The sequence below is a fragment of the Dermacentor albipictus genome, chromosome 3 (genome assembly GCF_038994185.2).
Source record: "Dermacentor albipictus isolate Rhodes 1998 colony chromosome 3, USDA_Dalb.pri_finalv2, whole genome shotgun sequence".
Lineage (NCBI taxonomy): Eukaryota > Metazoa > Arthropoda > Arachnida > Ixodida > Ixodidae > Dermacentor > Dermacentor albipictus.
The window spans coordinates 153,101,094-153,114,498 of record NC_091823.1 but is presented as its reverse complement, the minus strand read 5'-3'; the positions used below and the strand labels follow the sequence as shown (position 1 = coordinate 153,114,498).

At 47.5% G+C, this 13,405-nt stretch overlaps 1 protein-coding gene across 7 annotated transcripts in view; it reads left to right on the top strand.

The window, feature by feature from the left end:
* LOC135920017 (uncharacterized) overlaps positions 1-6,232 on the top strand; it is a 278,410-nt gene extending 272,178 nt beyond the window's left edge. For 5 of the 7 annotated variants that reach the window (XM_070536189.1, XM_070536193.1, XM_070536187.1 and 2 more), the window contains one exon: positions 5,910-6,232. In XM_070536189.1, coding sequence (XP_070392290.1) covers positions 5,910-6,110 — 201 coding nt within the window. In that variant the 3' untranslated portion in view covers positions 6,111-6,232. The remainder of the gene's footprint in view (positions 1-5,909) is intronic. The other 2 variants (XM_070536191.1, XM_065454085.2) reach the window with 2 other exon arrangements.
* Positions 6,233-13,405: the final 7,173 nt, after the last annotated feature.

Genomic DNA, 13,405 nt, shown 5'->3' with positions numbered 1-13,405 from the left:
AGCGATTTTCAGGTTTTGTTCGAAGAAGGACATTTCACAACAACCCCCATAACCAAGACAAACCGCGAAATACTCGGCGCGATTTCTACGGATGGTCTGTCCCTCGATTTTTCTAGATTTCTTTAGCTTGGCGTTCAAAAATTGCAGCGATCGCACCATGTAAATTGTCGTCTTCTTTCACGCTCAAAATGAAACTTTGCGGTAGCATGTACTTCACAGCATAACAATAAGAAAATTGCAGAACGACATGAAAAATTCCCGATATTGCATTCCATTACTAAATACGTGCTACATAAAAGTTTCTTTCTGAGCATGAGGGAAGCACGCGAATACGCGCAAATTGCCTAGTGCGGCCAGTCGTGGGGCAGTTTAGAGTGTATTCGCGGGCTTATTGCGCGCTCGGAAAAATATTTTTTATGCAGCACACATCCACCAACAGAATGCTGTATTGGCAGTTTTCCATGTTGCTCTAGAATTTTCTCATTGACACTTTTCATTCAATTATAATACTTGAGAAGTTAATTTGTTAATTAGTGCTAATTTGATAATTAGACGGAATGCAAAATATAGCTTCTTAGAAGTACTGTTACATGTCACGACCAGCATAAACAAAGACATTGAAAGCACTGAAGTCCAATATTCAATTACCTTTTCAGGCGAGAGTTATAACAGGCGCAGTAAGGAAGTACGCATCAAGAGTACCTTGGGTCTGTCCATCTACGAGGCACTTGTAAATATTTAAAATGTGGCTAAAATTTCGTGGGACACCCTATGCATGTGCATGTGCTGTGCATCCTGGGACATTTCATTTGTTTAAAATATTATGGGCCTGAATATACCCAATAGGTTTGTGCCTCCTAGTTCGTCCTTCAGCGGAGGTTTTGAAGAAGGCGTTAACGCGCGGTCTGTTCCTTGTTTGGGTTCTGTTGAAGGCAGGATTCACATGCTCCGTTTTTGCACTTCGCGTGACTTCTCGTTAGAGTTGCTATCCACTCCTTCATTCTAACTGCGATTTCGGTCACTAGTTGTTTACATGCTGCCCGCGTGGGTATTTCAGCTGGCAGGCATGGCCACTGACATGAGTTGCGTGTTGTAAAACTGATAAATGCACAATCAGGTTTCCATTTTCCCTCCATTTTTATGGAAACTCGAGTTGCACAGGTGCGTCCTGTTTACGTGTACCGTTTTGGTCTGTGTTTTGTTTTTCGCAGTGCCGTGTCTATACTTACAAAAGGTATGGAAAACATGCCTATGAGCATACGGTTCAGACACGCATGCGGTGTAAGGAGGGTTGTCTTTAGCTGGTTGGTTACAGAGCGCGACATATCCGTAACACTATGGGTTAAACAGCGGAAGTAGAAGCACAGTCCACTGCAGCAGGGCATGCAGCTGAAAACTATGAATTCTGAAATGACAGACAGCGCAAACATTACTGGATCACGGTGAGCACCGTTCGAGTTGACGAGGTTGCGAGGATCATGATGTGATGCAGACCCAAGGTAAATATGGAAATCTTAACTTTACACCGCGTGCCAGAACACAACAGTGGACTGTTTGAAACCAACCAGAAGACGCTGCACCAAGCGTGCGTAGCTGACAGAGGCGTTATAAGGCAGAACTGGCATCGCTTGTCTGTGGTAACAAAGGCTGCTTTCTCACAATGCTTTACGTTCACGCGAATTCGCGCATTACCAGGATGGATGTCGATTGAAGAAAAACAACTGGCGCCCTGGAACTAGTCCAGTGTATCGTCATGGCGAGGAACGGGTCTTACATTGTTTTTAAAATTATGGGGTTTTACGAGCCAAAAACACTTTCTGATTATGATGGACGCCGTAGTGGGGGTTCCAGAAATTGATACCACCTGGGGTTCTCTGACATGCGGCTAAATGTAAGCACACGGGTGTTTTCGCATTTCACCCCCATCTACATGCGGCCGCCACGGCCGCGATTTGATCCCGCGAACTCGTGCTTAGCAGCACAAAACCGTAGCCACTAAGCAACCACTGCGGGCCACGTTCGTTGTCTTTCGTAGTCCAATATACATGGCTGTTCTGCACGCGGTTACAGTTAATGAAAAGCAGTTAAACACAGTTGCAAGACGATATGACATTGCAGTTAAGGCTATGGAGAGCACGAGCATGCCGCAGCCAAAACGTCGCTGTCTCTATCCAGACACGTATCATCATCATCATCATCGTCAACATCATCATCATCATCAGCCTGGTTACGCCCACTGCAGGGCAAAGGCCTCTCCCATATTTCTCCAACAACCCCGGTCGTGTACTAATTGTGGCCATGCTGTCCCTGCAAACTTCTTAACCCCATCCGCCCACCTAACTTTCTGCTGCCCCCTGCTACGCTTCCCTTCCCTTGGAATCCAGTCCGTAACCCTTAATGACCATCGGTTAGCTTCCCTCCTCATTACATGTCCTGCCCATGCCCACTTCTTTTTCTTGATTTCAACTAAGATGTCTTAAACTCGCGTTTGTTCCCTCACCCAATCTGCTCTTTTCTCATCCCTTAACATTACACCTATCATTCTTCTTTCCATAGCTCGTTGCGTCGTCCTCAATTTGAGTAGAACCCTTTTCCTAAGCCTCCAGGTTTCTGCCCTGTAGGTTACACTGGTAAGACACAGCTATTATAGACTTTTCCCTTGAGGGATAATGGCAACCTGCTGTTCATGATCTGAGAATGCCTGCCAAATGCTCCCCAGCCCATTCTTATTCTTCTGATTATTTCCGTCTCATCATCCGGATCCGCCGTCACTACCTGCCCTAAGTAGATGTATTCCCTTACCACTTCCAGTGGCTCGCTACCTATTGTAAATTGCTGTTCTCTTCCGAGACTGTTAAACATTACTTTAGTTTACTGCAGATTAATTTTTAGACTCACTCTTCTGCTTTGCCTCTCCAGGTCAGTGAGCATGCACTGCAATTGGTCCCCTGAGTTACTAAGCAAGGCAATATCATCAGTGAATCGCAAGTTAGTAAGGTATTCTCCATTACCTTTTATCCCCAATTCTTCCCAATCCAGGTTTCTGAATACCTCCGGTAAACACGCTGTGAATAGCATTGGAGAGATCGTATCTCCCTGCCTGACGCCTTTCTTTATTGGGATTTCGTTGCTTTCCTTATGGGGGACTATGGTGGCTGTGGAGCTGCTATAGATATCTTTCAGTAGTTTTACATACGGCTCATCTGCACCCTCGTTCCGTAATGCCTCCATGACTACTAAGGTTTCGACAGAATCAAACGCTTTCTCGTAATCAATGAAAGCTATATATAGGGTTTGGTTATATTCCGAACATTTCTCTATCACCTGATTGATAGTGTGAATATGATCTATTGTTGAGTAACCTTTACGGAATCCTGCCTGGTCCTTTGCTTGACAGAAGTCTAAGGTGTTCCTGATTCTATTTGCGATTACCTTAGTAAATAGTTTGTAGGCAATGGACAGTAAGCTGATCGGTCTATAATTTTTCGAGTCTTTGGCGTCCCCTTTCTTATGGATTAGGGTTATGTTAGCGTTTTTCCAAGATTCCGGTACGCTCGACGTCATGAGGCATTGCGTATACAGGGTGGCCAGTTTCTCTAGAACACTCTCCCCACCATCCTTCAACAAGTCTGCTGTTACCTGATCTTCCCCAGCTTCCTTCCCCCTTTGCATATCTCCCAAGGCTTTCTTTACTTCTTCGGGCGTTACCTGTGGGATTTCGAATTCCTCTAGAATATTTTCTCTTCCATTATCGTCGTGGGTGCCACTGGTACTGTATAAATCTCTATAGAACTCCTCAGCCACGTGAAGTTTCTCATCCATATTAGTAATGATATTGCCGGCTTTGTCTCTTAACGCATACATCTGATTCTTGCCAATTCCTAGTTTCTTCTTCACTGTTTTTAGGCTTCCTCCGTTCCTGATTGCATGTTCAATTCTATCCATAATATACTTCCTTATGTCAGCTGTCTTACGCTTGTTTATTAACTTCGAAAGTTCTGCCAGTTCTATTCTAGCTGTAGGGTTAGAGGCTTTCATACATTGGCGTTTCTTGATCAGATCTTTCGTCTCTTGCGATAGTTTACTGGTATCCTGCCTAACGGAGTTACCACCGACTTCCTTTGCACAATCCCTAATGATGCCCACAAGACTGTCGTTCATTGCTTCAACACTAAGGTCCTCTTCCTGAGTTAAAGCCCAATACCTGTTCTGTAGCTTGATCTGGAATTCCTCTATTTTCCCTCTTACCGCTAACTCATTGATCGGCTTCTTATATACGAGTTTCTTCCGTTCCCTTCTCAGGTCTAGGCTAATTCGAGTTCTTACCATCCTGTGGTCACTTCAGCGTACCTTGCCGAGCACGTCCACATCTTTTATGATGCCAGGTTTAGCGCAGAGTATGAAGTCTATTTCGTTTCTAGTCTCGCCGTTCTGGCTCCTCCACGTCCACTTTCGGCTATCCCGCTTTCAGAAGAAGGTATTCATTATCCTCATATTATTCTGTTCTGCAAACTCTACTAATAATTCTCCCCTGATATTTCTAGTGCCTATGCCATATTCCCCTACTGCCTTGTCTCCAGCCTGCTTCTTGCCTGCCTTGGCATTAAAGTCGCCCATTAGTGTAGTGTATTTAGTTTTCACTCTACCCATCGCCGATTCCACGTCTTCATAGAAGCTTTCGACTTCCTGGTCATCATGACTGGATGTAGGGGCGTAGACCTGTACAATCTTCATTTTGTATCTTTTATTAAGTTTCACAGCAAGACCTGCCACCCTCTCGTTAGTGCCATAGAATTCCTGTATGTTACCAGCTATATTCTTATGAATCAGGACCCGACGCTTAGTTCTCTTCTCTCCGCTAAGGCCCGGTAGCACAGGACGTGCCCGCTTTTTAGCACTGTATATGCTTATTTTGGCCTCCTAACTTCACTGAGCCCTATTATATCCCATTTACTGCCCTCTAATTCCTCCAATAGCACTGCTAGACTCGCCTCACTAGATAACGTTCTAGCGTTAAACGTTGCCAGGTTCATATTCCAATGGCGGCCTGTCCGGAGCCAAAGATTCTTAGCACCCTCTGCTGCGTCGCACGTCTGACCGCCGCCGTGGTCAGTTGCTTCACAGCTGCTGGGGACTGAGGGGCCGGGGTTTGATTGTGTTGTTCATATAGGAGGTTGTGGCCAAGTACTGCACCAGGGTGGCCAATCCTGCTCTGGTGAGGGAGTGCTTTACCGGTTCTGGTCACCGGGATCAGGCCACACTCCAGGCCTGCTTATGCAATTTTATCAACACGCGGATTTTTTTTAATCCGGTGGAAAATTAGCGGCACCGGTATTCGAACCACGGACCTCTTGCACGCGAGGCGGGTGTTCTACCCCTACGCCACCGCTGCACCATCACACGTATCACAGGTCATGAAAATTAACGCGAAGGTATTTGACAAGATAAGTTGTCAAGGCTTTCTAAGATGCTTCTAAGTGGATTAAATATTTTCATTTAACGAACTAGTTTATTTGCATCCCAATTTTGTAACACTAGCATGTCGAGTTACGCAAATATTGCACGTCCAATCTCAATTCATGTTAGATTGTTGGCGCTCTTGTGAAACGCGTGCGTTGAAGAGGGGGATCATTACAAAGTACTAAACGTAAAATCGCGATGTATGGATAAAACGTCAGCAAGTTGTAATATTCGATCAAAATGGGTACCCAGGTTTCTTCAACTGAAATTGATTAACTGAATTTCAGTTTCAGGTAAATAACGAAATCATGTTCTTTTTACACGGAAGTAGCTATGTTATCTACAGACAAATTTATTAATACTTAGTGGGAAAAAATACTTACTGCTGTAATTAAAGCACGGGTATTTCAGCAAACTTGTGTTGTTTTCTCCTTGTTTTACTTGTGCAGCTGTGCTCCGTGAAGGCAGAGTTCATCGACACAAACTACGGCGTTGCTGTGTACGACATCGACGCAGACATGGACAAGAGTGCTTGTGACAAAGTGGAATACACTGGCCAATATAAAAGGCTGAAGCTTATCAGGAAGATAAATGACTTCATGAAGGCTTACACAAAGAAATCTATGAAATCACAGTGTGAGAACCTTTAACGCGAACGATAAGGACATCAGCCGCTTTTTAGATCGCGGTGCCTATTAAACGTATGAATTCTTTTAACATAACACTATACGAACGAGGGTGCCTGGTGGTTTCTTATACATTGTTTGCTATCAGACCGAACTACTGCTTCAATGTTGATAACGTATACCTTTAGTTTCAACTTCCTACGCGCATTTTAAACATTCCGGGGCCTTCTTTCTCTGTAACTTAGTATTTCTTGTTTCCGGGCGTGCATGTGTACTTGGAGATCACATTGATGCCAGCGGGCGTGTTTGATGTGTCTTTTCAGTTCCTCGCAGCTTCTTTGCAATAAATATGATACTTCGCCTCAGTCCCCTGATGAAATGAATATTTTTGAGAAGCTTCCAGCACCTATGCTTTGGAGACCGGCAACATTAGGAAATTTTGAACTTAAAATCTCGATGTATGGAGAAGGTGTCACATGGTTGTATTCTATTCGAATTAACCCCTTAGTGTCGCCAATTGACCGGGATTAACGGAATTTCGTTTCAGCTGTACTTAACCAAATGAAACAATTTACCTCGATTTCAGTTTCATATTGCATTCACGAATTGAAACTGAATAACTGTGATACTTGATCACCTAGCTTTGCAGCAGCTGGCGAAGGATGGAAAATAAAGAAAGTAAGATATTGTCACCACCTTAAGATAGTTGTAATGGACCTAAGAGGGTTACATTCTGACCAGATTCATCAATGGACCCCGTGTTCTTCTAAAGCCGAATAGTAAATTGTGCAGTTAGCAGTGGAGGACGCAACAGCGAGTCATAAAATGATGCAGACATGTAACAGCGCAAAGGACGGGACTTCACTGAGAGAGACGAAGCGCGGACTTGCATCCGTTATATTGTCGCGCACACAATATATATATATATATATATATATATATATATATATATATATATATATATATATATATATATATATATGAGTTGGAATGGACAAGAGCAAGACATAAATATACCATAGTACGAATAGATTGGCAAAAAGATAACTACGAAGAATTGCTTCCACTATTATATAATTCCTCTGTTAACTAAATTACTGCCATATCCCACGTGAGAGATTCGCGTGTTCCTTGGTGAAGAGAGATATCGAAGGCACACTCGCACAAATATTGCCTTTTTTATCGATACAAAAGCCCTCGCATATTTCATGTGCACGCGGGTCACCATAGTGCCTTAGTATTTTGCAATCATGAGAAAATGCGTGACAATCACAACGGGCACTATTCGCAGCTAGGTGGCTTCAGAGAACATTCCTTTAAATTTGAATCTTCTCTGAGGCGGTAATTTACACGAAGGCCAGTTTGACAAAGGTAACATCGACACCAAGAGATGGTAATTTCATACGCTACGTTCTGACAGCAATCTACAAACCTTTTAATGTTCCTTATTCTACCTGGCAGGCCCAGTGTCTTGAGTATTAACGTTTTTGGGAACACTGAAGAATTTGTTTTCCCGAAACAAAAAATTCGGTGGCTGCCTTATGCTCTACTTATTTATACAATTAAACGCTCGGTGCAAATCAGAAATTAGCGCGGTTCCTGAATGCAAACTTTCCCATTCTTTTATTCATACGCTTCCAGTTTTTGTCTGCTTTAAGTCTTCTAAACGACATTCGAAAATGTACACCAAATTTTTCCTCTAGCCTGCCATTCGCAGTCTGCGCTGGTGGAAATCAAAACTGCTGCGCATTGGAAGAAGGCACGGCCGCGGCATGGCAGTGCCCCCCCCCCCCCCAAAAAAAAAAATAAAATAAAGGATTTGCCAATCGCACGCCTCACACGCTTCAAATGCACTAAACTGTAAGATATGCTGCTCTTCTTGGAGCAGGGGGCATATTCCCAGCACACATGGTAAGTTAAAAACAGCTTAAAAACCTTTCAATTAATTTGTGGTGCTTCACCTCACAAATGCATGATCTGATCATGAGGTACGCCGTGATGGGTAACTGCGGAATAATTTTTACAATACACGGCTCGCGGGCGTTCTTGCGCTTCGTCCCCAGAGAAGGGTGGGCGGGCCAGCTTGAATTCCATGTCGAGACCTCGTGCTCTGAAGCGCAACACCATAGCCGCTAAGGCGCCGCATGGGGTGAAATCATCAACCCAAGTCCCTCGTTATTAAGAAGGTCAGTAGTTCTAGTTTCATCGCACAGGAATGAAATACACCGATAATTTGTCCAGCACAAAGCTGTGTGTTACAGTAGTTAGGCCAGTAAAAAATTGCCTTCCACTAAACTAAAAAGCCAAGCCAACAAAGGTTGACCAGGTGGTGCTTCTCAAGTTGGTAAGGAACACTTCAAGTCGCGCGAATGTTGAAGACAGGTTCGCTCAAGAGGGTGTCGACTGCATATTGTCCACGAAGAAAGTCTGTAGGTCTCGCTAGATCTCAGTTTTCGCGTCGCTACATGCAGTGGACCTCAAGCTACCTCAAGCGGATAAACGAGCCGACTTTGTTCTTGCACCCACTGTCGTCTACAATGAGAAGGCTGACGCTACCGTTGCAAACAACTTCCAAGTTACCAACGTCAAAGTTCTAAAGGTGAACGCTGCTGCTACCAAATCCGGTGAATAGGCCGAACTTGAAAAGCCAGCGTCTTCAGTGTGATCGACGAGGGGATTAAACCTATTATTCTTCTCGGCAAAGACTCACAAAGCAGAGGCTCCCGTCCGAAACATCGTTTCGGAAGAAGGCACTTGGCAGCACCTTGTGGGCAGGGTCTTACAGCGTTCCCTATCTGTCCTGGTGTGAAAAATCCATGCGCTAACAGGAAACCACAAGAAGCATCCAACTAACTTCAGGACTAGTGTCCGTCAGAAGTGAGCTCTATTTCAGCCGACGTTGAAAACTTACATTATTTATGGCCACTGGACCAGGTCTGCGCTGAGGTGTGCGAGTGCGTCGACAGCTATGGGTGTGTCCACGTTTAGTACTCGCGGAGAATTACCATTAGGAACTTTTTAGAATTCTTTACCAATTAATTACGTTCCACCTTCGTAAAGAAGGATGGTGGGCCTTTTATTCAAAAAGGTGCACGCATAGGCTCGTGTCTTGCCAAGACACTTTCTTTTAGCAAGTTATGACGGGAGCCTCGTTTAATGCCTGGAACAGATAAGTGCCATAATAATGTTGAGATTTCTATAGACAACTTTTAGTTATTGACAGATCTAACCACTGTGACACTAAGTTTAGTGGGGTACAAATTGTTGACGTGTTTCTTTCCTGCATGAAGAATCTAGAAGTATGACTGGTGGTGGTGGTCGTAAACGTTATTGAAAAGGGGAAGATGAAAGGGGGAGGTGCCTGAAGGATCGGGCTCACGTAAGGGCCTGGGCCTGGTTGGCCTTCTCTGCCTAGCCCACCAGTTCATGCTGTCGGTCGACGTCCCCGGAACTGAGTCAGACTTTCCAGTCAGCTTCGTTCCCGACGGGAGGATGAGAAAACGGGAGTGAGGTGCATTCCAACATTATTTGTGTCAGTGTCCCTGTTTGTCAACAGAGCCTACATAGGTCACTTTCCTAGCCCCCTGTAATTTTGTTAATGTACTTTGGGTGTGCGCATGTGTTTGTTTGAAGTCGCTCAAACGCGACCGCTTGCGTTTTATCCAGTAGCTTGGTCGGTGGTGGGAGCGCGCGACGCATCAAGCGATGCCTATGGGCTATTTTGTGATAAGTCTCACAGGGTTCGTCGTGTCTCTCTTCATCGTACACACCGTCCGCGTCAGGGGACGATGCTCGGTGCGCGAGAACTCGAGCCAAACTGTGCGCCTACGTGTTGCCGGAGACAGCCGCATGAGCGGGGGTCCACACGAAGGTTTTCAAGCCACTTAGAGGGCGTCGCGTGAGACCATAGTACGCCTGTTTTGAAATTCTACAGTGGACGAAATTGCCGATGGTCTGTTTGCTATCGCGATGACGGTATTCGCTTCCGCATGCATGGCCATGGCAATCTCGGTTTCCTCCGCTTCCACCACTCGGCCAGCCGTGCTTGTGGTCTGTTGTATCAATCCTCCGTTGTAATTCGCTACCACCGCGGTCATGAAGTCGCCGCGAGGGTGTGTCGCTGCGCCTGTGCAGACCACTTCATCTTGTGAGCCGTAGCGTCGCCAAATGGCCTGCCGACGGCCCTGACGGAACTCGGAGTCAATGTGGCCGGGTGGAGGTGGGGCATAAATATGCCCCTTGACCTTTCGCGGAATCTTCATGTACTCGGTAACCTCGGGGATGGCCTCGAGTCTGAGCTTCCGGAGGACTGTGTGGACAGCCGGCATTAGCGAGAGACGACGGACTTGGGCGGTGTGGTGAGCGTCTAAGAGCTCCTCGATAGAGTTGTTTATGCCTAAGGCCTGTAGCCTTGCGGTGGCTGCGTGGTCCGGAAGGCCCGGGCTGCCTTTGCGGTACTTCTGATCATTGTGTTTAATTTAGCTAAGTGCATGCTGCGAGTTTAACATATGTTGTCGAGTTCATGATTCTGCTGGTAATGTATGCCTGCACAAGTCGAAGCAGCTCGCCCTCGCCGATGCAGTGGTGCCGATTAGCCACCCGACGAATGAGCTGTAGTGTGTAATTGGTCGCCTTCTGGAGTTCTTTGACATGAGCCATTTAGCACAGCGTGTTCTGAAAGTCTAGCCCCAATATCTTGGTACTGGGGCGTTCGGGGATGGTAAGTCCTCCGACCTTGAGTTCAAGGAAGCGCCTCCCCCGTGGTAATCCCCGGGACAGCTACTTCTGCCGGGCTTGATCTGGAGGTATTCGAATTTTTCCGGTGAGCTCGCCAGGCCTCTTGACTCCACATAAGCTTGTTGATGTCAATGCCGCGTTGCGCGATCTCTTGAAGAGTTTGTGGATCATCTGCTGCCATCCATAACGTCACGTCGTCAGTGTAGACGCTGTGGTGAAGCCGGGGGATAGAGCACAGCAGGTTCGGAAGCCCGCGCATCACCGCATTAGAGAGAAAAGGGGAGATGACTGATCCCTGCGGCGTGCCTCGGCTCCCCAGCTCTTTAATTTCGCTTTCATTTTCACCCACATTCATCCGGCACTTGCGGCCCGTGAGAAAGATTCTGACGTATTGTTATGATCGGTTCCCAACACCCAGTTGGGTCAGGCCCTCGAGCACCGCTGCATGGATGACGTTGTCGAAAGCCTTCTTCAGGTCGAAGCCCAGGAGGCACCGGAACCGGGGAGCGTCCGCCGGACTTTCGGGCTGCATCACCTGCCTCTTTAACTGAAGGAGTACATCTTGGGTAGAGAGCTATGGCCTGAAACCAAACATGGAGTAGGGGAACTCGGCCCCGTCTTCTACGTGTTCATTGACATGGTCCAGGACCACGTGTTCCATCAGTTTGCAGACGCATCATTTGAGTGCAATCGGCCTGAGGTTGTCCGCATTGAGTGGTTTGCCTGGTTTGGGTATAAAGACGATCGTGGACGTTTTCCACTCTTCCGGTATGGCGCCCGTCTTCCAGCATTCGTTCATGAACTCGGTGAGCTGCTCCAGTGCGGCCTTGTCCACGTTGCGCAGGATCTTGTTGGTCACGTGGTACGGACCCGGTGCCGATTTCGTCCGCAGCTTGAAGGCGGTGGCCGACACCTCAGCGAACGTGAGGTCTGCGTGTATGTGCGCGTTCGGCCGGCCGCGGTAGGTCGCAGATGACGGTATCTTGAGTTGCGAGCCGACGTACTTGTCCCACATCTCAGCCGGGAACGCCCCCGGGTCCTGAGAATGCATGTAGATTAACTTGGCCATGTTTCTTCTGCCTTCGGCTCTGGTGGTGTCCGGGTCCATGAGGTGGCGTAGGAGGTGCCACCTCCGGGCAGCACCGAGGCGTCCCCTCATACAATCACGTATTTGGTACATAGCTGCCGGGTGACCTCGGTCGCATGATCGGAGATGGCTACGTTGAGTCGAGGGATTCTTTCCTTGAGGGCTCGTTTACCTTTCCCCTGCTGTTGGTAACGCCGGAGCATGCTCGTTCTTGCCTGCCACATGGGGTGCAGCCTGCTGTCGACGTTGGAGGTTTCCGGGGCGTCCTCCCGGTCAAGATCTTCCGTATGCTCTTCGACGTCGCCCAGGAGTTGGAACGTCCAGGATGATATAATGGCGATGGATCCCTCACTGGTTCAAGTTCTGCACTCGCGGAATTTGTCCCACTTTGTAACCGAGATGCGATGCTTCCGGCGACGCTTGCCGCGTGCGCAGATTTCCGTGTGAAGGATGCGATGATCGCTTCCCAAAGTTTCGCCATTGTTCGTGAAGGCGTAGTCTTGCGAGTGGACGACGAACGTCAGGTCCGGGTTCGTGCCTACCTGACCTCGGCTGCCGATTTTGGTGCAGGTGGTGGTATCGTTGATTCGCGTGAGGCCCAACTCTTGCACGGCTTCTGCTAGATGTCTGGCTTTGCGGGTGTCACTCAGGTATCCCGACAGAATATGACCGGCGTTTAAGTCCCCAACCATGAGCAGGGGGCAGTCGTGACTGACTTTGAGGGGTGAGCGAAAAAGCGCATCGAGCTTCGGGTCATCTTCCGGAGCGACGTATACGTTGATGACGAATAGGCAGCGATCGGATGTCCGCGTCGGGATGATCTCCACAAAAACTTGGGGGATGCCCGAGGGGGGAGAAGTTTCGATGTCGTGGATCGCCTTCACCTGTTCTCGGTGAACGAGTGTAGTGACTTTCTTGGGGTTGTTACGGCAGTGGAAAGCCCGGTAAAAGGAAAGGCCGGCTTTCATGTTGACTACTTGTAGCGCTATCATATCAGGTTTGTAGGATTATTGCTATGCCGTGTTATTAATGTTCATTAAGGTGTTACTGATGAAGGTTGGCCTTCTGTTTGAATCCGCGGCAGTTCCACTGCCAAACGTGATAGGTGGTATTGCTTCTTACAGCCATGTTGATTGTTGGGGAGTGTGTGGACGGCCTGGTCCAGCCGGGAAGGGCAGAGGACCACGGCCGCGCTGACGGGTGCCACCTGAGGGACGACCGCGGGGTGAGGGAGAGCCTGCTACGGCTTGACGGGAGCTAATTGTGGGATGTATTGTGCGACCTCTGGGGCTAGCGTGTTGTGGTTTTGTTCGAGTGCCGTCATGCGGTTGTGTAACTGCTGGAAGCGTTCAATATTTGCAGGGAGGATGGCGTCCATAGCCGCCGTGACCACGCGTTAGCGTGTTGTTCTACGCATTTCACTAGTTCTGCGTCCTCAATTGGGGCTGGAGTATGAGTCCTGTGAATGAGGCTTGCTTTGCGTTTGTTCGGTGGA